This window comes from Lutra lutra, chromosome 9, assembly GCF_902655055.1.
Source record: "Lutra lutra chromosome 9, mLutLut1.2, whole genome shotgun sequence".
Lineage (NCBI taxonomy): Eukaryota > Metazoa > Chordata > Mammalia > Carnivora > Mustelidae > Lutra > Lutra lutra.
This window is the reverse complement of record NC_062286.1, coordinates 118,372,129-118,397,956: the sequence shown is the minus strand read 5'-3', so window position 1 is coordinate 118,397,956 and position 25,828 is coordinate 118,372,129. Positions and strand designations below refer to the sequence as shown.

At 44.5% G+C, this 25,828-nt stretch overlaps 1 protein-coding gene and 1 long non-coding RNA gene across 4 annotated transcripts; one reads left to right on the top strand and one right to left on the bottom strand.

Moving 5' to 3' along the window:
- Positions 1-2,485: 2,485 nt before the first annotated feature.
- Positions 2,486-21,473, bottom strand: LOC125109346 (uncharacterized). The gene is made up of 3 exons (XR_007130198.1): positions 21,340-21,473; positions 15,891-15,894; positions 2,486-2,497 (listed from the first exon to the last, which is right to left on the bottom strand). It is a non-coding gene; the product is annotated as an uncharacterized LOC125109346 (long non-coding RNA).
- COMMD7 (COMM domain containing 7) lies at positions 5,000-25,304 on the top strand. Of its 3 annotated transcripts, none has more exons than XM_047746199.1 (9): positions 5,000-5,198; positions 13,863-13,916; positions 14,010-14,112; positions 22,508-22,564; positions 22,646-22,683; positions 23,141-23,231; positions 23,566-23,615; positions 24,001-24,049; positions 24,141-24,571. In XM_047746199.1, the coding sequence occupies exons 1-9, from the start codon at positions 5,115-5,117 to the stop codon at positions 24,194-24,196; spliced, it is 582 nt and encodes a 193-aa protein (XP_047602155.1). In that variant the 5' UTR covers positions 5,000-5,114; the 3' UTR covers positions 24,197-24,571. The 3 variants fall into 3 exon arrangements, with proteins under 3 accessions (XP_047602155.1, XP_047602154.1, XP_047602153.1); XM_047746198.1 differs by lacking the exon at positions 24,141-24,571 and adding an exon at positions 24,578-25,304 and having other exon boundaries at positions 5,001-5,198; positions 13,866-13,916; XM_047746197.1 differs by lacking the exon at positions 24,141-24,571 and adding an exon at positions 24,578-25,304 and having other exon boundaries at positions 5,005-5,198.
- Positions 25,305-25,828: the final 524 nt, after the last annotated feature.

Below are 25,828 nucleotides of genomic sequence, written 5' to 3'. Positions count from 1 at the left end.
AAGTAAACTCAAATTTACGAAAGAGTTGCAAGAAAACCCGTATACTCTACCCAGAGTCAATAATTGTTAACCTTTATCATGTTTGTGCTATTTACCACCTCTTTCTTTTTTCTTGAACTATTTTATCCCCCTTTACCTTAAATACTTTCAGCATGTAATTCTAAAGAACAAAGACATTCTCCTACATAAGCAAAGTACAATTATCAAATTCAGGAAAGCGAAAATTGATACAATATTATTATCTAGTTTACAGTCATGTTCAAATTTCATCAACTGTCCCAATAATGGGGTACCTGGGTGGCTCAGTCAGTTGAGTGTCTGCCTTTGGCTCAAGTTGTGATCCTGGGTTCCTGGGATCAAGCCCTGCTTGGCAGGAGAGTCTGCTTCTCTCTCCCTCTGCCTCTCCCCATTCATGCTCACTCTCTCTGCTCTCTCTCGCTCTCTCAAATAAATAAATAAAATCTTTTTTAAAAAACTGCCCCAATAATGTCCTTTTTAAAAAATTGTGGTTAAAGAGGCGCCTCAGTGGCTCAGTGGGTTAAAGCCTCTGCCTTTGGCTCAGGTCATGATCTCAGGGTCCTGGAATCAAGACCCGCATCGGGCTCTCTGCTCAGCAGGGAGTCTGCTTCCTCCTCTCTTGTCTGCCTGCCTCTCTGCCTACTTGTGATCTCTGTCTGTCAAATAAATAAATAAAATCTTTTAAAAAAATTGTGGTTAAAAAAAAATAAAACCCACATAACCTAACATTTACTGTCTTAACCATTTCCAAGCATAGAGTTCAGTAGTGTTAAGCATATTCACGTTGTTGTGCCAGTAATATATTCTATGGCAATTGTTTCCCTCCATCCAAGACCACACACTGCATTTAGTTATCTTGTCTTAGTTTCTTTTAATCTGGAACAATTCCCCAGCCTTCTTTTGTTGATGACTTTTATGACATAGGTATTTTGAAAAGTGTAGGCCAAGTGTAATTTTGCCTTTGTCTGTGTGCTTTTATACCAAAGGAGCTAGTATTGAAGGTATGATGAGGGTAATAATGGAAACAGGAGAATATCCATAGTATTATCCACCCCCCCCACCCCGTGTTTGGTGGGAGGAGGATCTGGAATCCATTCCTTCTGTTATAATGCCCCGGGGCAACACACCGGATCCTGGGCGGGGGGTGATGGAAACATTCTGCATCTCATCTCAATCTCAGTATATCATCTATGTCAGTATCTCGCTTTGCAAGATGAGATCTGTATATTGAGGTATCTATTATTTCTTACTACTGTACACAAATCTACAATTATCTCAAAAATAAACACTGAATTTTTTTAAATGCTTTTTGGCATTTCAGAGCATGAAGGGTCAACCTTTCTCCGGGGAAGAACCTGGCCCCTCGTGAAATTCCCAGCGGGAATCCTCGTGCTTGAGAAAGGACTTCTTAATGAGCTCCTTTCACTTGCAGGGGTGGGGGAAGGTGGGCCTCCTTTGCCCTCCACAGGGACATTTTAAAGTGAATGAAGGGAGCAAGGTCTCTCATTAAGGCTGAAATGGGAGCTGCTGGGAGTGGGGGTTCTCTAGAAAGGAGGCCTGGCCCCAGGTCTGCATTTCCTGCGACAAAGTTATCGCATTAAGAGTAATCACCGCTCCTTCCTTCATCGTAGAATGGACTGTGAAGAAAAACATTGGGAAGACCGTTTTTTTACCTATTGTTTTTGTTAACTGCTAAGTTCTTAATAAAATTGAAAAACTGTAGAGACTTCAATAGGCAACCATGGGGATGAGTTACGGGCATTATACTTTCACTCAGTAGAACAGTATGCAGGGTCTTAGAAAAATGTTTGCATAGCATTGATAGTTGAAGCCAAGAATGGTGTTTCCTGAAATTTTGAGGTTTCTTTTAGAGGACTTGGGATTGTCCTCAAGGTTGGGAGGAGAGCAGGGTTGTTCTTAAGAGCCTCATCTGGGGAAATTAACCTGCCACCAGACCCCCTCTTCAGGGTGAAATGCTAATTTCTGGTTGTTCTCTGAGAGATCAGTCATGGTCCCTACCTAGGAAGGTTGGCCATTCTATTGCAATTTATAAGCCAAATAGTCTGAACATAACATTCCTTAACCCTTCTAGGAATTTCTCATAAAGAAATAATCAGATGGGGGGGGGAATGTGTACAGGGATGCTTATTGCCATATTCTTTCTACAAGAATGAAAAATTGGAATAATAATAAGCATTTATTGAGCACTAACCATGGGCCAGTTGCTGTGTTAAGTGGTTTATGAGCATTGTCTCATTTCATCCTTTCAAGTGGGTTCTATTATTGTCTCCGTTTTTACAAATGAAAAAAGAAATGGAGGCACAAAAAGCTAAGTAATTTGCCCAAGACAACATTATTAGTAAGTGAGAGAGACAGATGTGCAAATGACAGCAATAACACAATGTGATAAACATTAAAACAGAAATAATAGAAGCGACAATAGGTGGACGGTGCCAAGTATTATCATTATACCTGTTGTCTGTTCGGAAGCTTCAGATAAAGCCTAGCACGTGGTGAGCATCTAAAAATGGTTGTTATTATACACTTCAAACTCGAATGTGCCCGGGAGTCACCTTGTTAAAAATGCAGATCCTGAATCAGCAGGTCTGGGTGGGTGGGTGGTACGCGTAGTCTACATTTCTAACTAATTCCCAGATGGTGTCCATGTCCTTCAAGGACCACACTCTATCAGAGATTAAATAGGTTGGGGAAGGAGGAAAGCCCTGAATATGCCAAAACAAATCACAGAAGCCCCAAGGACCTGTGACATGGAAGAAAACTAGAAGGCTAGATAGTCGCTGTGTTACTACCGTGTTGGACAGCAGCTTCTAGTCAATTTCTTTCTCTTACCCTCTTTTCTGTCACATGGACTAATTCAGTTCCACAAATATTTATTGTGTGCCTCAGCACCAGTCACTATGGGAGCAAAAATGAAGGGAAATCCAGTGGTTTCCTCAAGGATTTTTTTTTTTAACAGAAAAGTTGTTCTTTCTTTTCTCTCTCTCTCTCTCTCTCTCTCTCTCCTTTTTAAAGATTTTATTTATTTGACAGAGAGATCACAAGTTGGCAGGCAGAGAGAGAGGGGGAAGCAGACTCCCCGCTGAGCAGAGAGCCCCAATTTCAGGATCTTGGGATCATGATCTCAGCCAAAGGCAGAGGCTTAACCCACTGAGCCACCCAGGTGCCCCAAGAAATTTTTTTTAAAGGAGTTTTTTTTTTTTTAAGTTAAAAATAATTTAAAGGGGCGCCTGGGTGGCTCAGTGGGTTAAAGCCTCTGCCTTCGGCTTGGGTCATGATCCCAGGGTCCTGGAATTGAACACCAAGCGCGCGGGTCGGGCTCTCTGCTCAGCAGGGAGCCTGCTTCCTCCCCTCTCTCTCTGCCTGCCTCTCTGCCTACTTGTGATCTCTCTCTGTCAAATAAATAAATAAAATCTTTTAAAAAATCTTAAAATAAAGAAACACACTTAAAAGGAGTGCATCTCATTTAAGTTATACCTCAACAAAGTTAATTTAACATTTAAAGATATAGATAAAGAAACACAACACCCCAGCAGGAATCTTTCTTAAAAGGTTGAAAATATTTTAAAATAAAAATTCCTGGATGGTGTGTCAAGGGGCCTGAATTCAGTCACTGTCAGTAACTTGAAGGTTTACTCTCTTCCAGATACCTTGGACTTGGAGAAGTGTGCTGCATACATTTTCAAAGCACTTTGTACTTCTTGACATCAGTTAATAATTTCACACACACGTGTGAATTTCACAAGTCTCTTTCACACATCTGCTATCCTGACTAAACTCGGATTTCTCCGGGGCCAGGCACTGCATCAGTTGTCACTGTGGTGTCCAATGCCTGTCCTGGTATCCACTCTCTGGTAGATACTTGATATTATCTGTTGAATGAGTGCATGAATGAAAGAATCACTAAAGGGAAGGCACTTGGCCTCTAGGTGGAAGACATTTTGTTCATACCCTTCCAGATGGATTTTTAGTGAAGGATGGAGAAGAAAGCCCACACACCATGTTTCTACCCTTCCCCTCCCAACTTTCAAGGCTGAGTGCAGGGGTCAGTGAAGAAGCTCTTGGATTTGGGGGTCATGTCCTAGATTCCAGGGAGCACCTCTCAGTTTTCTCATCTGTTCATTGGGGATCAGGGTAATAGTTACCCCTGGCTGTGAAAGGTCCTTGGGAAGAGACAACATAGGGGTTCAAGTGTTTCAGGTTGAAGAGATTAACACTATTTTAGTCATCTCCCTTCGTGGACCTGAGCACCACCCTCCCTGGCACTATCAGTCCTTGCACTTCTTGGGGTCACTTTACTCCACTCCAGAGGTTCTCAAAGTGTGGTCCCTAGGATCTTGTTGGAAATGTAAATTCTCAGGCTTTACCCTATACCCTTCTGGATCAGATACTCTGGGGGTGGGGTCCAGCCATCTGCATTACAGCAAGTCCTCCAGAAGATTCTGACGCAAGCCCAAGTTTGAGTAGTTACCGCTCTGCTCTGATGTAAGCTGTCCTGGGGCGGGACACTGGGCCTGCATCGTTCACTTCTCTATCTCCTGGGCCTGGCAGAGTAGGCGTGCAACAAGTATCTGCTGAATGCATCAGAACTATGTTAATACCTGGTAGCCACTGAAGGAGGACCTCCTGTGGGTCAGGCCACACTCTAAACGTTTTGGGAGGATTACTCAGTTAAGCAGCTATCCCTGGGTTCATTTTACAGAGAGTGAAACCGAGGTTCAGGAAGGCCAAGATCTGTGTTGTGGGGTCTCGCAGAGGGAATCCCACATTTGGCAGCTCGGCTCCTCGCGGGGCGCGCGTCTGTGGCGCGGCGAGTGCATCCCGTCCCGCCCCGCCCCGCGGTCCGTGCCTGTCCCGCATCGGCGCGTGTCCGCGAGGCCGTCCCGCCCCACCGGGGCCCGCGCGTGTCCGCGGCTCCGCAAGGGCGCTCCGCGAGGGCGCCCCGCCCCGCCCGGGGGAGGAGCGCGGCGGCGGCGGTGGCCACCGTGGCGAAAGTGCGGCTGCGGAAGCGCGGCGAGGCAGGCGGCCGCGACGAGGAAGCTGAGAGGCGGCGGGCCCTGCGGGGCCGGGCGGACGCCATGGGCCGGCTGCACTGCACGCAGGACCCCGTGCCCGAGGCCGTGGGCGGCGACATGCAGCAGCTGAATCAGCTGGGCGCGCAGGTGGGTCGGGCGGCCGGGGCGCGGGCCGGCGTGGGTCCCGAGGGCTGAGGGAGGGGAGGGGTATGGGCCGAGGGCAGCCTGGGGGCGAGGAGAGTGGGACGGGCTAGGCAGGGGAGCGTCCGGTGTGCCGAGTGGCCAGAGGGAGATTCAGGGACAGGCTAAGGGGGAATCCGGGGTCTGAGGCGCGTTTGGGAGGCCGAGGAATCTCTAGAGGCCTACGGGGCAAGCTGAGGGGGCCCGGGGCAGGGGTGGGGGGGAGGCGCTCAGAGGTGGGACTTCCGGGAGTCCTGGGACCGAGGAGAATATGTGGGGTTTTAGCGGAGGAACTTAGGTGCGTCTTGATAAAGCTGAAGGGAGTTTGGGGAACTGAGGAATTTGGTGGGCCAGGAAGGGACTGAGATGTTCAGTAGGGAGGCCGGTGAGGGAGACTGAGGGGGGTCTTGGCATCCAGCGGGGGTCAGGGGAGCCTGGAGTGGAGGGGCAGTTAATCTGTGGTCACATACGGGGTTGGGTAATGGCCTGAGGCTCCGATTAGGGGGACTGTCTGGCAGTCCTCAAAGAAAAAAGCCATATTACTCTACACTGTGGAGGACCCCCCCCCCCCGCCCCCAACACACAGCCCTTGGTAATAGTGGAGCTGGAAAAGCTGTTTTTGCTTGTTGAGGCAGCAATTGCCAGCCAGCCAACTTCCTGCTCCTCTGCCCGTTGACGTGCCCTGTTCAAAGCACCAAGGCAGCCAAACTAAATAGGTTAAAATGACACTTCTCACCACCATTGCAAAGGTACATCTATTTCCCCCACTGGGTTGTAACTTCCAAGGAGGTGGGGGGTCTCTCTCCTTCATCTCAACATCCCTCACAACTTACTGTTTTCTCATAAAGTAACACAAATTACAATGCCAGACATACTCTGAAAGCCCTTTGTCCAACATAAATTGTAAGCCACATGTCTAATTTTACATTTCTGGTAGTCACACTTAAAAATTAAAAAGAGGGGCGCCTGGGTGGCTCAGTGGCTTAAAGCCTCTGCCTTCGGCTCAGGTCATGGTCCCAGGGTCCTGGGATCGAGCCCCGCATCAGGCTCTCTGCTCAGTGGGGAGCCTGCTTCCTCCTCTCTCTCTCTGCCTGCCTCTCAGCCTACTTGTGATCTCTGTCTGTCAAATAAATAAATAAAATCTAAATAAATAAATAAATAAATAAAAATTAAAATTAAAAAGAGAGTTGAAGGGCTGTGACCCTTGATTTCGGGATTGTGAGTTCAAATCCCACCTTGGGTGTAGAGATTACTTACTTGAAAATAACATCTTTAAAAAGTAAAAAAAAAAATAGGGTGCCTGGGTGGCTCAGTCAGTTAAGGATCTGCCTTCCACTCAGGTCAGGATCTCAGGGTCCTGGGATTGAGTCCTGTGTTGAGCTCCCTGGAAGGGGGAGTCTGTTTCTCTCTTTCCCTCTCCCACTCCCACCCCTGCTTGTGTGTGCTTTCTCTTTCTCAAATAGATAAAATTAAAAATAAATAAGTAAAAATGAAAAGTCAATAAATAAAGGGGGTGCTGGAGTGGCTCAGTCTGTTGAGCGTCTGATCTCAGAGTCCTGGGATTGAGTCCCCAAGTTGTCAGACTCCCTAGGGAGCTAGAATAGGGAGTCCGCTTCCCCCCTCTGCCTCTCCCCCCATTCGTGCTCTCTCTCTAATAAATAAAAATCTTTTTAAACAAAGTAGAAATGAAACAAAAATTTTTTTAGGGGCGCCTGGGTGGCTGAGTCGTTAAGCATCTGCCTTCAGCTCAGGTCCTGATCCCAGGGTCCTGGGATCGAGCCCCGCATCTGGCTTCCTGCCCAGGAGGCCTGCTTCTCCCTCTGCCACTCCCCCTGCTTGTTTCCCTCTCTCGTTGTGTCTCTCTCTGTCAAATAAATAAATCTTTTTAAAAATGTTTTTTAATCCACTATATCAAAATATTACTATTTCAACATGTAATCCATATAAAAATAGCAACGAGATACTTTACCTTTTGATACTAATTTTTTTTTAAGATTTTATTTATTTATTTGACAGAGAGGCACAGTGAGAGAGGGTACATAAGCAGCAGGAGTGTGAGAGGGAGAAGCAGGCTCCCCACCAAGCAGAGAGCCTGATGCGGGGCTTGATCCCAGGACCCTGGGATCATGACCTGAGACGAAGGCAGACGCTTAACTACTGAGCCACCCAGGTGTCCCTAATTTTTTTTTTTTTAAGATTTTATTTATTTGTTTGACAGATCACAAGTAGGCAGAGAGGCAGGCAGGCAGAGAGGGGAAAGCAGGTTCCCCGCTGAGCAGAGAGCCCGATGCAGGGTCCCAGGACCCTGTGATCAGGACCTGAGGGGAAGGCAGAGGCTTTAACCCACTGAGCCACCCAGGTGCTTTGATACTCATTTTTCTGATTCTGGTTTGCACTTTACATCTCAAATTAGACTAGCCTTTTTCAGGTATTTAATAGCTGCATGTGGCTAGTGGCCACTGTTTATCATACAGCACTTCTAAGTGCCCCCCCCTTTTAAGATTTTATTTACTTATTTGAAACAGAGAACGAATGGGGGAAGGGAAAGGGAGGAGCAGGCTCCCCGAAGAGCAGGGATCCCAGGACCCTAGAATCATGACCTGAGCTGAAGGCAGACACTTAACTGACTGAGCCACCCAGGCGCCCCTAAGTGCTTTTATGTATATTACTAAGCCATTGAGTCCTTAGAACCACCATAGGAGGTAGGTACTGTCATTATCCCCATTTTACAGATTAAGGGGACTGAATCACAGAGCAGTCAAAAAAGAGCCATCAATTTATTGAGCATGTACCATGTGGCAGGCACTGTTTTCAGTGCTTTATGTGTAGCACCCCTACAAGGTAGGTGCTGTTATTATTCTCATTTTACAGGTAAGAAAAATGGTTCCAGGAAAGAAATTTACCTGTTTAAGGTCAGGCAGCCAGGAAGTTGCAGAGCCAGGAATTCAGGACCAGATGCTTGACTTTAGATTCTGGGGAATGAAACAAACAGAACAGAGCTTTGTAGATGATCTCCCCAACTAGGTAGCTTAGCTTTCACTTGTTATGTGGCAGAATTTTCTGGAAGGTTTCCATTTGGAGAATAAAAAAGATTCTGCTGCTAAAAACCTTTTTTGAAGCTGCAGGATGGTAGGTTTCCTAAGTTTACCTCCAACTTGGTATTTATAGAAAAAACATAAACCACATTCTTTAAAATCAGAGCTTGCCCTCATATTCTAACTTTTTTTTTTTTTTTTTAGATTTTATTAATTTATTTGACAGACAGATCACAAGTAGGTAGAGAAGGTAGAGAGGCAGGCAGAGAGAGAGGGGGAAGCAGGCTCCCTGCTGAGCAGAGAGCCAGATGCAGGGCTTGATTCCAGGACCCTGAGACCATAACCTGAGCCAAGGGCAGAGGCTTAACCCACTGAGACACCCAGGCGGCCCCCATATTCTAACTTTAAAACACACTCTAGGGGTGCCTGGGTGACTCAGTAGGTTGGGTGTCTGACTCTTGATGTTAGGTCAGGTCTTGATCTCAGGGTTATGAGTTAGGGCTGTATGGGGCTCCACATTGGACACAAAACCCGTTTAAAAACAAAACCAAAAAAACCCCACTCCGGAGCCTTACCTTTTTTTTTTTTTTTTTTTTTTTTTTTAAGTTTTTTTGTGGCCGGGGGGCGGGGTGTGTGTGTGTGTGTGTGTGTGTGTGTGTGTGTGTGTGATTTGTTTGTTTTTTTGTTTTTTCTTTGTGTTTCTCCACACCCAGTGTTGGGGGCGGGGAGCTCAGACTCAAAACCCTGGTATCAGGAGTTGCATGCTCTTAAGGCTGAGCCAGCCAGCTGCCCCTTTACCTTTGTTTTTAACACACAAAGCTTTTTCCTGATGAGCGGGAGTCTTTCCCCTGCCTTTTTGGATGATCAGATTTTTCCAAGTACCCACTCTATTGGCTGAGTTTATTGTGAAGTTTGAGGCCTAGGCATCTGGGAGGAAAAGAATCATTGTATCAGTGTGGGTATCCAACATTTATTGCTCACTCAGTGGATATTTTTCAGAATGCCTACTCTACACCAGATAGCCACTGAACCCAGTGAGATTTGCAAAGGCATGATGGACACAGCCTTTTATGCTGGGGAAGTTGTGATCTGCTAGGTCAGGTCAGAAACAGAGATCCAACACAGTACTAAGTGCACCTAGATGTGTTCTCTGATGCCTGTGGCCAGTTCTACGTAATGAGCATCTTTGAGAATAGGATTAAAAAAATAATTTTTAGAATGGTTATGAGAGAGGAAATTCAGAAAAATAGGAAGAAGAAAACAAATGGTCTATGGTCTTCTCACCTAGCTGTAAATGAAAGCAACACATACAGCTAGAAAATTCAAGCAGTATTCAAAGGTATAAGATTTTTTTTAAAGATTCTATTTATTTATTTGAGATAGAGAGTGAGAGCGAGCGAGCACAAGCCTGGGGTCAGAGGGAAAGGGAGAAACAGGCTTCCCACTGAGCATGGAGGCTGAAGTGGCGCTCCATCCCAGTACTCTGGAATCATGACCTGAGCCACGCAGGCGCCCCCAAAGGTATAAGATTAAAATAGAATACCTATTTCTCTTGTCTGCAGAAAGTCATTTTAATAGTTTCTTTTGTATCTTTGTAGAAAAAAACCCTCCATCTGCCTTATATATATATGGGTATCTGTTAAAATCTTCTTTTACACAAAAGGGATTGTGTGATATTCCTTGAAATGGATCTACCATAATTTATTTTACCTGCCATATATATATATATATATATATATTTTTTTTTTTTTTTTAAAGATTTTGTTTGTTTATTTGAGAGGGAGAATGAGAGAGAGAGTATGAGAAGAGGGAGTGTCAGAGGGAGAAGCAGACTCCCTGCCAAGCAGGGAGCCTGATGCGGAACTCGATCCCGGGACTCCAGGATCATGACCTGAGCTAAAGGCAGTCGCTCAACCAACTGAGCCACCCAGGAGCCCTTACGCACCCTATATTAATAGACACTTAAGTTGCTTTCAGTTTTTTGTTTTTATAAGCAATGCTGTCAGTGAATTGCTTTGTGTAAATGTGTCTGGGTTTACTTTTTGGAACATATCTGAAGGGTATACTTCCTGCAATGGAATTACTAGGTCAAGAGATACGAGCATTTAAAAATTAGATAGGACGGGACGCCTGGGTGGCTCAGTTGGTTGGACGACTGCCTTCGGCTCAGGTCGTGATCCCGGGGTCCCGGGATCAAGTCCCACATCGGGCTTCCAGCTCCATGGGGAGTCTGCTTCTCCCTCTGACCTTCTCCTCGCTCATGCTCTCTCTCACTATCTCTCTCTCAAATGAATAAATAAAAATCTTAAAAAAAAAATTAGATAGGACTATCAAATTGCCCTCTGGAAAAGTCCCAGTTTAATCCTCTCATCGACAGTGCAAGCATGTCTGTTTCCTGTTACTTTCACCAGCACGGGTCTTATCAAACTTAATATTTTTGAAGATCTGATAAGTTAAAAGGGGGTATTTCCTTATTTTGCTGATTTGCATTTCTCATCTGGAATGATCTTGAACATCTTTCCATATATTTACTGGTAAGAATAGTTAAGATTTGATTTCATGGATGATGATGAGCAGGTGAGCATTCCAGAAGGAGACAGCTATGCAGATACAAAGGCAAAGAATGGGAAAGGTGTTTAGGGAAGATTTATTCAACAAATGCTTAACTGTGCACTCTGATAACTAAGGCTCTGTGAGCATTCTAAGGCAGGTACATAGAGCTTCTCTGCGAAGACAAGTCTGTGTTTCTTATCAAGATTTAGAATTCTAAGTGCCCTCAGGCAAGGTTCCAAGAGGGAGCCTCAGAAGTTAAGAATCTGGGTAGGTCACTTTCTTGTTGGGAGGGTGGTGGTGTCTTGACAGCAGGACACTGAAGGATAAAGGGGTTCTGGAAAAGTGGAGATAGGGATGGGGCTTGGCAGGTCCTGCAGACCAGATTAGGTTGAGGCTTCACAGGGAGGGAGATTGAGCCTGAATGCTAGGCTGAGATCTGGAAATGGAAAAGCCACTGGAAGGCTTCTCAGCTGCTCCATTTTTCTTTTTTTTAAGATTTTATTTATTTATTTGAGAGAGACAGAATGTACACAAGCAGGGGGAAGGGCAGAGGGAGAGGCAGGCTCCCCACTGAGCAGAGAGCCTGAGCAGGACTCGATCCCTGGACCCTGAGATCATGACCTGAGCCGAAGGCAGACCTTTAACGACTGAGCCACTCAGGCATCCCAACTGCTCCATTTCTTAAAAGGCCCAGGATGACACAGAAAATACAATTAGCCAAAGATTTAACAGTCAACAGATTGCAGGGGGAAATAAAGGAAAACTCATAGTCTGAAGACACAGTGTGTAACTAGTCCCTGACTTTTCTTGTTTTTACTATATAGAATCAGCAGCTATGCAAGGCTAATACCCAGTATCATAAGTACTGCAGAAAGACAACCCCTGGTTCAGCCTTGGTTAAAGTTTTTCCAGGGAATATCCATGAAGTTTTGAGGGAGTAGACACTTCTGTGCCATTGGCAGGTGTGAGTATAAATCCATGCAACTTCTTTGCAGGACAGTTTGGCAACATTTTCTCAGATTTTAAAATGCATATATCATCTCACCTAAGATACATTTTGAAAATGTATTTTAGGGCACCTGGGTGGCTCGGTTGGTTAAGCAACTGCCTTCAGCTCAGGTCACGAACCTGGAATCTTTGGGATTGAGTCCTGCATCAGCCTCTCTGCTTGAAGGGGATCCTGCTTCTGTCCCTCTGACCTCTCCCCTCTAATGCTCTCTCTCTCCCATTCTTGCGCTCTCTCTCAAATAAATTAAAAAAATCTTAAAAAAAATGTATAGACACATGTCACAAAGAAATATGTGGGAGGATATTCATTGCAGTATTTAGAATAACAACAAAGTAGGCACACACGCTAAGTATATAGTTGAACGCTGTGCAGTTGTTAAAAGAATTGGCTGGAGAGGTACCTGGTTGGCTGGGTTGGAGGAGCATGCCACTCTTAATCTCAGGGCTGTTAGTTCGAGCCCCAAGTTGGGTGTAGAAATTACTTAAAAAAAAAAAAAACCAACAACAACAAAACAAAACTGCGTAGAGGGATGCCTGGATGACTCAGTTGGTTAAGTGCCTGCCTTTGGCTTAGGTCATGATCCCAGGATCATGATACCAGGGTCCTGGGATTGAGTCCTGCATCAGGCTCCTTGCTTCGCCCACTCCTCGGGCGTGCTCTTTCTCTGACAAATAAATAAAATCTTTTTTTTTAGGATTTTATTTATTTATTTGGCAGACAGAGATCACAAGTAGGCAGAGAGAGGGGAAGGGAAGCAGCCTCCCTGCTGAGCAGAGATCCTGATGTGGGGCTGGATCCCAGTGGAAGGCAGAGGCTTTAACCCACTGAGCCACCCAGGGGCCCCAAATAAGTAAAATCTTAAAAACAACAACAACAACAACAAAAAAAAAAAAAACAAAAAAAAAAAAACTGGGTAGAATTGTATCTACTGACCAGATGAATATCTAAGATAAAATTGGATGAAAAAAGTCAAGGTGCAGGGTACAGGTTCACTATCATCATCTCATTTCTATTTAAAAGAAATTAAATTCAAATGCAATTCTGGGAAGGCCAGAGGTGTTAGCAATAACTACCTAGGGCAGTGGGACTGAGTTGGGGGGGGTGTCAGGGAGAGTAATTTTATTACTAAGAAAATGAAAACAAACTTAAAAATAATAAAATCTTAAAAGAATAAACTGTTCTAGGATAGTAAATAATAAAGTATAACTTTACTGTTTTGTCATATACATAATAAGATGTTTGTTGGGGAAGAAACCCAGAAAATATGGATAGAAGAAAATAAATCACCTAAAATCTCACTACATAGAAATAACTGCTTTAAAAGACAAGATAGAGGGGCACCTGGGTGGCTCAGTGGGTTAAGCCCCTGCCTTCAGCTCAGGTCATGATCTCAGGGTCCTGGGATCGAGCCCCACATCAGGCTCTCTGCTCAGTGGGGAGCCTGCTTCTCTCTCTCTCTCTGCCTGCCTCTCCTCTCTCTCTACTTGTGATCTCTGTGTCAAATAAAGAAATAAAGTCTTTAAAAAAAAAAAAAAAAAGGCCAGATAGAGAAAAAGCTTGTATAGTATGTTAATATTTGTGTGGGGTGGAAAAAGAAGAAATCATATTATTTGGATTGGCTTGTGTTTGAATAATAAATATGTGGAAATATAAACAAAAAGAAAAAAGCAACTGCTATTAATCTTCCAGTGATCTCTCTTTCAGGTCGTGTGTGTGTGTGTGTGTGTGTGTGTGTGTGTACACACACACGTGTACTTGGACCCTTGAGATGTATATATGCATGTGTGTGCATATACTCACAGTCTCAGTGTATATCTCCCAAGTGTTCCAATAAAATACACAAGTTTTTCAGACAGTATAGTAGCACTGATATATTGACACTGGATAGTGGGTGTCGTGAATATTCGAACTTGAAAATGATCAAACAGGTATCAATACCTATGTGTTCTCTCTTAAGGGTCTGTAGTTGGATGCGATGTGGGAACATTGACCCAGGAGTAGAATGTTACTGATGTTCTGTCATTCTCTTCACAGCAGTTCTCGGCCTTGACAGAAGTGCTTTTCCACTTCCTAACTGCACCAAAAGAGGTAAAGTACCTTATGATAGGGAGAGTTCTGAGTGTGGGTCTGTAGCCCTGAGATGCTAAGCAAGTGAAGGCCCGGTTTGTTTCCTTTCTTCAGGTGGAAAGGTTTCTGTCTCAGCTCTCTGAGTTTGCCACCACCAATCAGATCAGTCTTGGCCCTCTCAGAAGCATCGTGAAAAGCCTCCTTCTAGTTCCAAACGGTGAGTAGCCTCTCTGGCAGCTGAGGCTGGAGATGTTAACTTGAATTCTTCAGTCCACAGGGTCTGCAAGCTGCTCTGGCACTGAGCCAGCGCACTCAGTAGAGAACCAGACAGGGGCGGGACTCGAAGTCTAGGAAGGGAAGAAGCCGGGTATACAGAACTGCAGTAAACTCTAATAGAGATACAGCTCAGAGTGCAGTCTGCATCCCAGCTTCTGTCCCCAGACTGCTGTCTGGTCCTCTGCACTGTAAGTACAGAAATCAAGAGTAAGCATTTAGAAGCTTTTATAGCAATTTGGCCGAAATCTTTTGAATATACTGATTTTTTCAAATGGGGCTTTTATTTTTTTAAAAGATTTTATTTTGGGGGCACCTGGGTGGCTCAGTATTATACATCTGACTTTGGCTCAGGTCATGATTCCGGGTTGGCGGGGGGGGGGGGGGTCTTGGGATAGAGCTGCATCTGGCTTCCAGCTGAGCGGGAAGCCTACTTCTCCCTCTCCCACTTTCCCTGCTTGTGTTCCCTCTCTTGCTGTGTCTCTGTCAAATAAATAAATAAAATCTTATAAAAAAAAAAAAGATTTTATTTTTAAGTAGTCTCTACACCCAATGTGGGACTCAAACTCATAACCCTGAAATCAGGAGTCACATGTTCTACTGACTAAACCAGCCAGGCACCTCACGGGCGCGCATCTGCACGCGTGTGTTTCATGTGGTAAGATACACATAATGTAGGGGCGCCTGGGTGGCTCAGTGGGTTAAAGCCTCTGCCTTCGGCTCAGGTCATGATCCCAGGGTCCTGAGATCGAGCCCCTATTGGGCTATCTGCTCGACAGGGAGCCTGCTTCTTCCTTTCTCTCTGCCTGCCTCTCTGCCTACTTGTGATCTCTGTCTGTTAAATAAATAAATAAAAGTCTAAAAAAAAGAGAAGGATACAAAATATTTTAAAAAAAGATATGCATAATGTAAAATTGACCACTTTAACCATCTGGGACTTATATTTTATATGCATTTTTCTAAATTTTCATTGTACTTCACAAAAATATCAGTCCACGATGGATTGAAAATAAAAAAGGTCTTTCACTGCAGACGGTTTCGGAGGTAATTAGCTTAGAGCAATCAGGAAAATCTCTAGTCAGGAGGGAAGTGATCACGAAGGTTTAGCTGTAGGGATATCCATCATAGCACTGTTTTGATGATATAGAAAAATTATAAATAAATTGCCCAGAAATTAGAGATTAGTATAATGCATGGAGGTCTGTTTTTACAGGGGAACATCATGGTGGTCAAAATTCATGGTTCTGAGTTAGGTAGATGTGGTTCTGTCACTTAGGTACCCAGTCTCTCCCAGTCCTTGGCAACAACCCCTCCTAACATTTTCCTGCCAATCTGAGCATTTTCATGGTAAATGGAGGGGGTTCATTTTCAAGATTGAGATAATGTAAATTATATGCATAACATAGTACCTCAGTAAAAGGTTGCTCTTTTCAAATTCTGTAATTTAAAAAGTGCTAATGAGGAAAATGTAATGATACAGAAAATTGTTCACAATATACTGTTTAATAAAAATAATAGTTTACGGGCTCCTGGATGGCTCAGTGGGTTAAAGCCTCTGCTTTCAACTCAGGTCATGATTCCAGGGTCCTGGGATAGAGCCCCGCATAGGTCTCTCTGCTCAGCAGGGAGCCTGCTTCCTGCCTCTCTGCCTACTTGTGATCTCTGTCTATCCAATAAATAAATAAAATCTTTTAAAAAATAGTTTATAAAACTATGTACCACAGTCCTATTTTTGTAAAAAAAAAAAAAATGTTAACTGTGGTTATATCTGGGTGGAGGGACTGTGGGTGGTCTTATTTGCTTGTTTTTTACTGTTTTACTGTATATTATCTACAGAGTTGATAGATTTCACAGTTTAATCAAAAGTTAATTTTATGTAAAGAGAGAAGCGACATTTGAGGCCAGTCTCAAAGAATGAATCAATGTTGACCGGGTTGAGAGGAGGTAAAACAGCGCTTTGCACATTTTACAAATTAACAATGGACTGATCTTCCCAAGCTCGCAGCTCAGTGATGTAGTGAAAGTTGGGTGTTTATTTGTTCCTGTTGTGCTCCTTCCCATATCTTAGTGCAGGTCTTTTCCTTTTGGCTTGTCCTTTGCTCCTGAGGTTCTGTGGGTTCAAATCAGAGCATCCTGAGGTTTCCAACTCTGAAGTTTCTCATCATCTGTTCATAGGGCTTTTGTATTTGTTGCCTTTGTGGTGGGTTAAAGGCATGTGAACCAAAGGCTGGATGAGAATGTACAGTCTTTCCTAACATGGGGATACATTCTCATTGCAATACATTTTCAGTTGCAAATTGATTCAGTACATTTTCATTGCAAACCTGTAACAGCGCAGAATCAGAAGTGAAAAATCCCCTTCTACTCTCACGCAACTCTTTTTTTTTTTTTTAAGATTTTATTTATTTATTTGACAGAGAGAGATTACATGCAGGCAGAGAGGCAGAGAGAGAGGGAAAAGCAGGCTCAGAGAGCCCGACGTGGGGCTCAATCCCAGGACTCTGAGATCATGGCCTGAGCCAAAGGCAGAGGCTTAACCCACTGAGCCACCCAAGCACCCCCTCATGCTACTCTTGTCTCCAGACACCATCACAGTTTAATTTTGGTATATATCTTTTTTTTTTTTAAAGATTTTATTTATTTATTTGACAGAGATACAGCAAGACAGAGAACACAAGCTGGGGGGATTTGGGAGAGGGAGAAGCAGGCTTCCTGCTGAGCAGGGAGGCCAATGCAGGGCTCCATTTCTGGACCCTGGGATCAGGACCTGAGCCGAACGAAGGCAGGTGCTTAACCGACTGAGCCACCCAGGCGCCCCTGTATCCTTTTATATTTTCTTGTCCACTGGCGGACATGCACATATGCACACGTGTAGTCTTGTTTTTCATGAATGGTAGGAAACCATGAAAGTGCTCTTGAGCTTGTATTTTTTCCTACGTGGTATGTCGCAGAGATTTCTCCACGTCAACTTCATTCTTCTGAGGGCTGTAACGTGCCAGGCACTGGATGTCTCTTCAGCTAGTCCTCTTTCGTCCTGTTGCTGCACATCTTTGTGACCTTTCACTCTCAAACAGTGCGGCAGTGACTGCCCTCGGGACATTGAGCACGCCCCAGTGTGAGCGTTTCTGTAGGGTAGGGCCTGGGAGTGTGGTACCAGAGTAGTCTCATTCTGGCCTGTGGGGATAGGTTTGTCTGTGAGTGGAAACCTGTCTACTGGGGTACCTGGGTGGCTCAGTGGGTTAAGCCTCTTCCTTCAGCTCAGGTCATGATCTCCGGGTCCTGGAATTAAGCCCCACACCGGACTCTCTGCTCAGTGGGGAGCCTGCTTCCCCCTCTCCCTCTGCCTGCCTCTCTGCCTACTTGTGATCTCTCCCTCTCTCTCTCTCTCTCTCTGTCAAATAAATAAATAAATAAATAAATAAATAAATCTATCTTTAAAAAAGGAAAAGAAACCTCTCTACCGAACAGTTGTGTGGACACTGATTTTTTCAAAGAGATTTCTGTCTTCTGGTGTCCCTGCCTCCCTGCTTTCCCATCTTCGTTAGATCCGCTCCCCACCCCCTCAGTCCTGTCAAACTGCCTTCAGTCCTCCCCAACCTGGGAGCTTCTGCCCATGTTGCCTCAGAAAGCCTTCCTGACTTCATTCCACGGTGACCTCCCTTCCTGTCAGCTCCTGAGAGATGGTTTTTATCCACAGTTCTCATTTTGGACTGTAATTGTTCACAGCTTTCTATTGTTCATGCTGTTTTACATGTGACTATTTTGTGACTTTAACAGAGAGCTTTTCCTCTGAAGTCACAGGAGGATCTTGTACTTCTTTCCTGAGCCAAGGTTTCAAGTAAAGTGATGACATAAAGCAGATGCTTAGTACATGCTGCATGAGTTGAGCTGAACTTAGGAGATCCTGTGCCCCTCCCAGGGGATGTTGGGTGTATATTTTTCAGGCAAGATTGATTGTCATTGTTTATAGCAGGTATTTACTGTTGGTGCAGAGAACCCTGAAGAACTAGCATACCATTCAAGAGGTGGGCTTTGCAGCATGTTAGTCACATTATCTATATAGCTTTTAAACCTTGGTCAGATCAGCCTCAGTTTTTCTTTCTTTCTTTCTTTCTTTTTTTTTTTAAGATTTATTTACTTATTTATTTGACAGAGAGAGATCACAAGTAGGCAGAGGCAGGCCGGGGGTGGAGGGGGAACAGGCTCCCTGCTGAGCAGAGAGCCCTATGCGGGGCTCCATCCCAGGACCCCGATATCATGACCTGAGCCGAAGGCAGAGGTTTAACCCACTGAGCCACCCAGGCGCCCTCAGCCTCAGTTTCTTATCTGAAAAACAGTAATAAGAGCAGTATGGTTGTGGCATTAGGAATGCATGAGTTAATATATGCAAAGTACTTAATACATTTGGCTAGACTTTAGCTTTATATATATATATATATATATATCTTTTTTTTTATTTTTCTTAAAGATTTATTTATTTATTGGGATAGCTTTATATATTGATAGTTCAGTTAGTTTCAGTCCTGTGCCTTCTCGGATTATGAGAACTAAGCATCTGAGGGCGTAGCTTATAAATCATTTATTCTCTTCTTCCACCCAAAACAAGTTCTTAGTTCTTCCTGCCATATTGTGGCAGTAACATCTCCCTGTCGGCTCCCCTGGTTCCTGCCTGGCCTGGAGTACCCCCTGCAGCACATCCGGGATCTTGTTGCATCTCACAGCTGCTCACTTCGCATGGTGGGGTCCTAATCCTCAGCGTGGCATTCAAGGCTTTCCCAGTCTCATCTGAAGTGTAAGGGCTTCCAGGTCCTCATCCTCTTCCTTGTCCCTCGTCCTGGGCCTGCCTTGTAGGACGGCCTCCCCGGGGAAGTACAGCTTGTTAGTGCTGGGGGAGCCACAGCCCTCCAGATCAGTTTTCCCCAAATTAGTATTTATTTTTTTTCTTTTTTCTTTTTTTTTAAGATTTTATTTATTTTTTTGAGAGAGGGAGCAAGTAAGAGAGAGCATGAGAGGGGAGAAGATCAGAGGGAGAAGCAGACTCCCCGAGGGGTCCCCGAGGGGCTGGGAGCCTGATGTGGGACTTGATCGCCTGACCCAGGATTATGACCTGAGCCGAAGGCAGTCCAGTAACCAACTGAGCCACCCAGGCGCCCGCCCCCCCAAATTGGTATTTTCATCCAGAAAAGGCTTCTGTGGTCAGCCAGAAGCCAGAAATACTGCCCCCCACCCCCAGCCTTGGAATCTTGGAGAGACATACACATTAACATATCTCAGGCTCTGAAAAGTCCCACAGTAAAGAAACTTGCTTACCCAGTATCTGAGAAACAGTTAACCATGGAACCTGTCCTCTCTTCCCATCCCCTTTCCCCTCCCCCTCTTTCTTTTTGCAGGGAGAGGGTCAGGTAAATTTTTGTAGTGTTGCTCTAGTTTAATCTTTATCTTACAGATAAAGAGAGCCCTAGAGAAGGGAAGTGGCTTGTTTAGGATCTTACAGTGGGGAAGCTGGGGCCAGTACCTCCCATGGTTGGCATAAAGCCCAGTGGCTTTTGTTTTTGTTTTTTAATGTTATTCTTTTACTATTTAGTATGTAATTCTTAAAAACACCTGACTTCAGTGGTTACCAGCCCATAGCCAGATTGTTGTTTCATCTACACCCCACCCGCTTCCCACTGCTCTCCAAACTGGATTATTTTAAAGCGCATCTCGGAAGTCACATCTCAGGAGGTCATACCATTTTATTTCTGAATACCTAGTCATTATCTCCAAAAGATAAAGGGCTCCTTTTCCCCCTTATCAAGCTACAATGCCATTATCATATCTGAAATTAAAATATGCAGTGTTCAGATGTCCCCATTGTCTCATGCATTTTGTTTGTCTGTAGTGGGTTGCTGTCATCGGGATCCAAGGAGGGCCCCCACATTGCACTTGGTTCCTGGATGGCCCTTGTGTGCTTACTTGTCACCATGGCTACTTAACAGCTTTGAGATCTTGAGCCAAGTTACTGAACCTCTCTGAGAATCAGTGTCCTCAGAAAACAGCTTATAATAGAAGTTCTTACATCACTGTAAGAATAAAGGACGATACTCAATGTGAAATGCTTCAGGGAGTGCCAGTGCACTGCTGCTAATACTATGATTGTCTTCTAGATACAGATAACTCCTGGATTATTGATAACTCGGCTTTAGGGCTACTGTTTAAGCCTGGCTTTATTTTATTACTTAGCAAGATCTCTAGCCCTTGTGGGTAACTGTTATTTAAGAAAAGGTGATGGGGCGCCTGGGTGGCTCAGTGGGTTAAGCCGCTGCCTTCGGCTCAGGTCATGATCTCAGGGTCCTGGGATCGAGTCCCACATCGGGCTCTCTGCTCAGCGGGAAGCCTGCTTCCCTCTCTCTCTCTCTCTCTGCCTTCCTCTCCGTCTACTTGTGATCTCTCTCTGTCAAATAAATAAATAAAAATCTTAAAAAAAAAAAAAGAAAAGAAAAGAAAAGAAAAGGTGATAATGCCCCTTCTCCTCTCTGAAGGGAGTTCTTTCTGACTGGGCAAAAACAGGGTAATCAGCAATGAACAGTAGTCACAAATGGTATTTAATCAACTGTTGAGCAGAGCTCTCTAGCACTCCAACCTCACCCCACTCTGCTGCTTTTCTCTGTGGCACTTTTCAGCCATGCTCTGTATGGCTTCCTTACTTGTTACATCATTGTTGTAGTCTTTCGCTTCCCAATAGAAGGTGAGCCTCACGAGGGCAGACATTGTGTGTCCATGGATGTTTCCCAGCAGTAGCATAGTTCTGGCACTGGCAGGTCCTCAGTAAATGCTCGTGCAGTGACTGTGACTTCTGTCTTTCCACGAGCCTTTCCATGAGCCCAGAGAAGTGGATTCAGCTGGTCAGCCTTCAGCTATGTTCCTGATATTTTATCTTTACTACTGACGTTGCTAAAGAGCTCCGCAGGTATATTTGAGCGTGCTCTCAAGAGCGCATCTGGTGGGGGACTTCTTGGCAGTGTAGTTGGTGACTGTGGCTTTGCCACATTTTCTCCCCAAAAGCTTAATCTTTCTTAACCTTTGGTTTCCTGGTAAATTAAAGGTTTTGTTAGTAATCCCCACTTCAGAGTACTTTGGGATCATCAAGTAAAATACTGGATTTGAGCTAGATACACACTAAGGAGTATACATGAATTAATTGAATTGGCTAGGAAGTGGCTGTCTTGGAGGGCCTTTATGGCCAAGGTTTCCTGGTGTCTTGCCTTTTTCATTTTGCTATGGCTTCCTTGCTCAGTCTGATTTTGGCGATAAAAGATTTCCTCCCTTTGTTTACATGGTTTATTTTGCAGGGGACAAACAGCCTTTAGGATTGTTTTTCAGGAGTGAGCTGGGGGTGGGGAGTTGGGCTCAGGGTATTACGCTAGGGCCCTCCCTGGATGGTGGTGGATGTCTCCTTATTCTTTAATTAGTCAGCTTCTGGAAGACTAAGAAGTGGAAAATTTTAAGGCGGTTGCCCAATTGTGACTCTAGGCTGTAGCCCGAGGTTAAACATTGAGAAGCCCAGATTGCTGGCAACACTTTGTTTTCAGGAATTGGACCTCGCAAGCAGAACAAAGCAGCCCCCACAGGGGAGTGCTCTTAGGGCTTGTGAAGGGAAGCTTTGCCTGCCCCTCTGGAAGTGACTTGGGAATTGTAGAAACCAGCTGTTACTCCATCTTCGTTTACCTCCTGAAAGCTGATTTTCTTTGGCAGCTCTGTCCAGTAGAACTAACTAAATAGGTGGAAATGGTTTCTAGTCCACATTGCCCAGTACCATGGCCACCAGACCCGTGTGGCCATTGAGGACGTGAAACAGTGCGTCTGAGGAGCAGAATTTTAAATTTTGTTTAATTTTAATTAATTAAAATTTAAGGGGGTGGTGCTAGGAGAAAATAAAATTTAAATGACCCCCCCATCTTTAGTGGTTCTGGATGCCACAGCACAGCACTAGGCTGTTGCCCTTATTGCCCAGCCTGACATTGAGCTCCCCGGCTTGGCTCCAGGACTCTGTGGCCTTTTCCTTGCTCACATTGGGTATCCTAAGCCCCAAGCCCATAAAGTCCTTCTTGCTTTCTAAGTTCTTTCATGCTTTCGGAGGGGTAAACATTTGCCTTGTACAAGAAACAAAGCATGCTGTCCCATTCTCCAGTTGCTTCCTCTGTGCCTTTTTTTCCCAGCCGGATTGAGATTTTCCTTGAGCTAGCCCCGTCTTTTGTGTATCCCCTCTGTCCTCTCTGTCGTATCGGTTGTTCTATTAATACTTACTGCCAGTTGATTAACTGATACGTCCTTTTTAATTGATTTCTCCCATTTCCCAGGTGCGTTGAAGAAGAGTCTCACGGCGGATCAGGTCCGGGCTGATCTCATAACTCTTGGTAGGTCATTGCCAAGGTTGCTCAGGGCGACAGGCCTGGCAGCTCTTCATTTTGTTAAAGTCTCTCTCTGTTCTCTTATAGGTCTTAGTGAGGAGAAAGCCACTTACTTTTCTGAAAAGGTATCATAATTCCTCTTAATCAGAGTTAATTAAGATTGTTTGCTCTTATTTCATGAAAAGAAACAAGTGAGAAATGCCAACTAAGGAAAAGCTATCAATCAATTCTGTGTCATTTTCCCAGCTTAATGGGTTTCATGCAAATGACATACATACAGTGTTTAAACGGCGGCACTGTTCAGTGCATCTCTGATGTTTTGCCTCTGATTTGACTGACTAGCTGTCGTGCAGTTTTTGTCCCAAATTGGGACTCCATCTTGGAATGAAAGAAAACATTTATGTGGTCTTCTGCCGGTCTTTACTGCCCCTGTCTCCCAGATCTGTGCATATAGGCTGAGCCCTTGGTTCTGCATTCTTCCCCTTGTCTGTATAAATACTAAACATGGCTGTTTTGGGGTACAGAGTGAAGAGGGGGCATTTCCCCCATTGTTACGACTTCGGCTTTTTGCTTTTGTTCTAGTGGAAGCAGAGTGCCCCCACCCTTGCTCGATGGGCCATAGGACAGACTCTGATGATTAACCAGCTTGTAGATATGGAGTGGAAATTTGGAGGTAACTAGTTAGAGCTAGTTCCCGGTCATTTGGGGGGTGTAGGGTGGGATTGCAGAGGCTTTCACATAGTTTCCATGGGTTGCACGCGTCCTCCGTCCTCACAGACTGAGGGCTCACAGTTGGGGCTAGCAACTGCTTCTCTGTATTGCTGCTGGCATTTGGCAGCTGGTTTTGTATCCATGGCTCTTGGTAAGTTGACTTCCTGAAGAGCACATCTTGCTGTCCTCATGTTCGTCCCTTCATGGCTTCTGCTGGACGGCCTGTGAGATTGAGGTGTTCAGAGTATGTCTGTTGTCAACCCATCACTTAACGAATTTTCTCTTTTGTGTCACAGTGACATCTGGGAGCAGTGAACTGGAGAAAGTGGGAAGTATTTTTTTACAAGTAAGTCTTCTGATCTGTGAAAATGGGTAGATTTTTGACTTGGTTAAGAATTATTAAATTGTCATTGGATTTTTTTAAAGACCCAATTAAGTGGCTGTTCACTGAAGTGCCATGTACTTCAGAGCCGTATGGTCAGCCAAAAACGTGGTCGCTAACGTCCCGACTCTCAGATTAATAGGATCTTCATATTTTTCTTAAAAGCTTGATTGTTTTATAGTCATGAGAATTGTTAGAAGTTTTGGTGATCATGGATCCAGATTGCTTCTCTTTGATGCTCAAGTCAGAAGCTGGATGCTTTGATGTTTAAGTGAAAGGATTTCAAGAATTTCTTTGCCCTGTTTCATCATTTTAATTTAAATTTTTATTGCCTCTTTTTTTAAATCAGTTAAAGTTGGTGGTTAAGAAAGGAAATCAAACTGAAAATTTGTACATAGGTGAGTCTGAATTCCTGCTTGAGCCTTTTCACTTTTTCCATGTTCTCTGCAATCAGTGGGCTTGTAAAACACCACAAATCATTTCTTCCAGGAAAAAAGTCATACCCGAGCTGTGGAGTAGCCATTCCACTGCCTCTTCTCTCATAAATAATAAGCCATCAGCAGGTTGGAGACCCCACAGTTGAAGAGCCTCTTTGAAAAAGGGAAAGCGCAGGGAGAAGGGACAGTGAAGATTGAAGAGCAAGCAGCTCTTGCTGCAAAAGTCGTGCTGAACATCCTGAATAATGCCCTTTCATCTCTTTGTGCTGTGAAGTTATGCCATTTTTAAATTCTCCACTTTTGTAGGGAGCTGAGAACCTTTCTGTGTTCAAGGTTCTCAGTTCTTTATTGTGGTCAATTACCCATCAAGCGCTGCTTAGATGTACTAAGTCGAAAAAGAAAAAAAAAATCTCTAGGTGGAAATTCATTTTCTTGGATGATTCTGTGGAGTTGGAAACATTTACCTGAAGCTGAATTTTCTCTCCCCAGAATTAACCTTGCCTCAGTTCTACAGCTTCCTGCACGAGATGGAGCGAGTCAGAAGCAGCATGGAGTGTTTGAGCTGATTTCTGGCCCCTTCCCTCTTCTCTTCCGTGGGTGGCTGCTCTGAGAGGCACCTCACTACAGGCCTGTGGGGTGCTGATAAAGGCCCTGCTTGCTTCTTGGGAGCGCATGTGCAAAGTTTTCTGGAAAACGACAAGATTAAGTACTGAAGAGCCCTATACGATTACTCTGAATTCGCTGTTAAGGGAACAGCAACTGTCCAGCACCTCTCCAGCACCTGTCTCCCAGGACACTTTTTAGGTATTCATACAGGCTATTATTGCATCTCAAATTCAGGGGAGGAAATAAATGGTTACCTCCCCATCAGAATTCCAGAGTAAACAGATGGTGCCATCACTCAAGATGCGCGCTGGTCACCCTTTCCTCAAAAAAGCAAGGGCTTATTTATGGCTGACACATGTGGGGAGCCCCCAGCGATCTCTCTACGCACTCTGCATTTGTGGGGTGGTGGTGCATTGCTAATCAGTTTTTAATGGGGCACCTGTGTATAACTACTTGCTTGGTCTGCTCTGAAAAGAACTGAGGCCAACCTCTGTCCTCATTTTGGGTTGTGCCCTGTTGTGTTGTAATGAGGCTATTTTAGCTTGTTTTGGTTCAAGCTGACCTTCTCTGTTGGTTAGACAATGAATAAAAAAAAAGCTTCTAAAGAAAAGGTCTGAATCCAGTTGTCTCTATGAATGGATGAAAGAGTCATCTGCCTTGCAGAGCGCTAGTGCTCTAATCTTCAGCAGTTATCCTGGTTTTGGTGAAGGCCGTGCGTCTTCAGTGAAATTAGCTGTGGTCCAAAGGTAGAATTTGTAAGAGCAGTTCAGGGCAGACTCAGGTTAAAAACATCAAGAAAAGCATGAGCGCTTTGTGTTCCGATGACTTTAGGGCCCCAACTAGCATGTGATTTCTCTTCCTCAGGAATTTTTTTAAAAATTCTGAATAGATAATACATCCCCATGGTTTAGAAGGTACATTGTGAAGTAGTTCCTTCTCATCCCCGTTCCCCAGTTACCTAATTCCTTTCCCCTAGTAACCACTGTTACAGTTTATTCTGTGTTCTTCCAGACATATTTCTTGCATTTGCAAATTCATAGGCATAGAGTTTAACTTACTTCCCGCACAAGTGCTAGCATAGTGTACACACAGCATCCTGTGTCTTGCTTTTTTCTGCTTCACTTGGAAATCATT

Coding starts and splice junctions, on each gene's coding strand:
- COMMD7 (XM_047746197.1), top strand. CDS start 5,115: ATGGGCCGGCTGCACTGCACGCAGGACCCCGTGCCCGAGGCCGTGGGC. Junction 23,232..23,565: donor TATGGAGTGGAAATTTGGAG/GTAACTAGTTAG, acceptor TTTGTGTCACAG/TGACATCTGGGAGCAGTGAA. Junction 23,616..24,000: donor TGGGAAGTATTTTTTTACAA/GTAAGTCTTCTG, acceptor TTTTTAAATCAG/TTAAAGTTGGTGGTTAAGAA.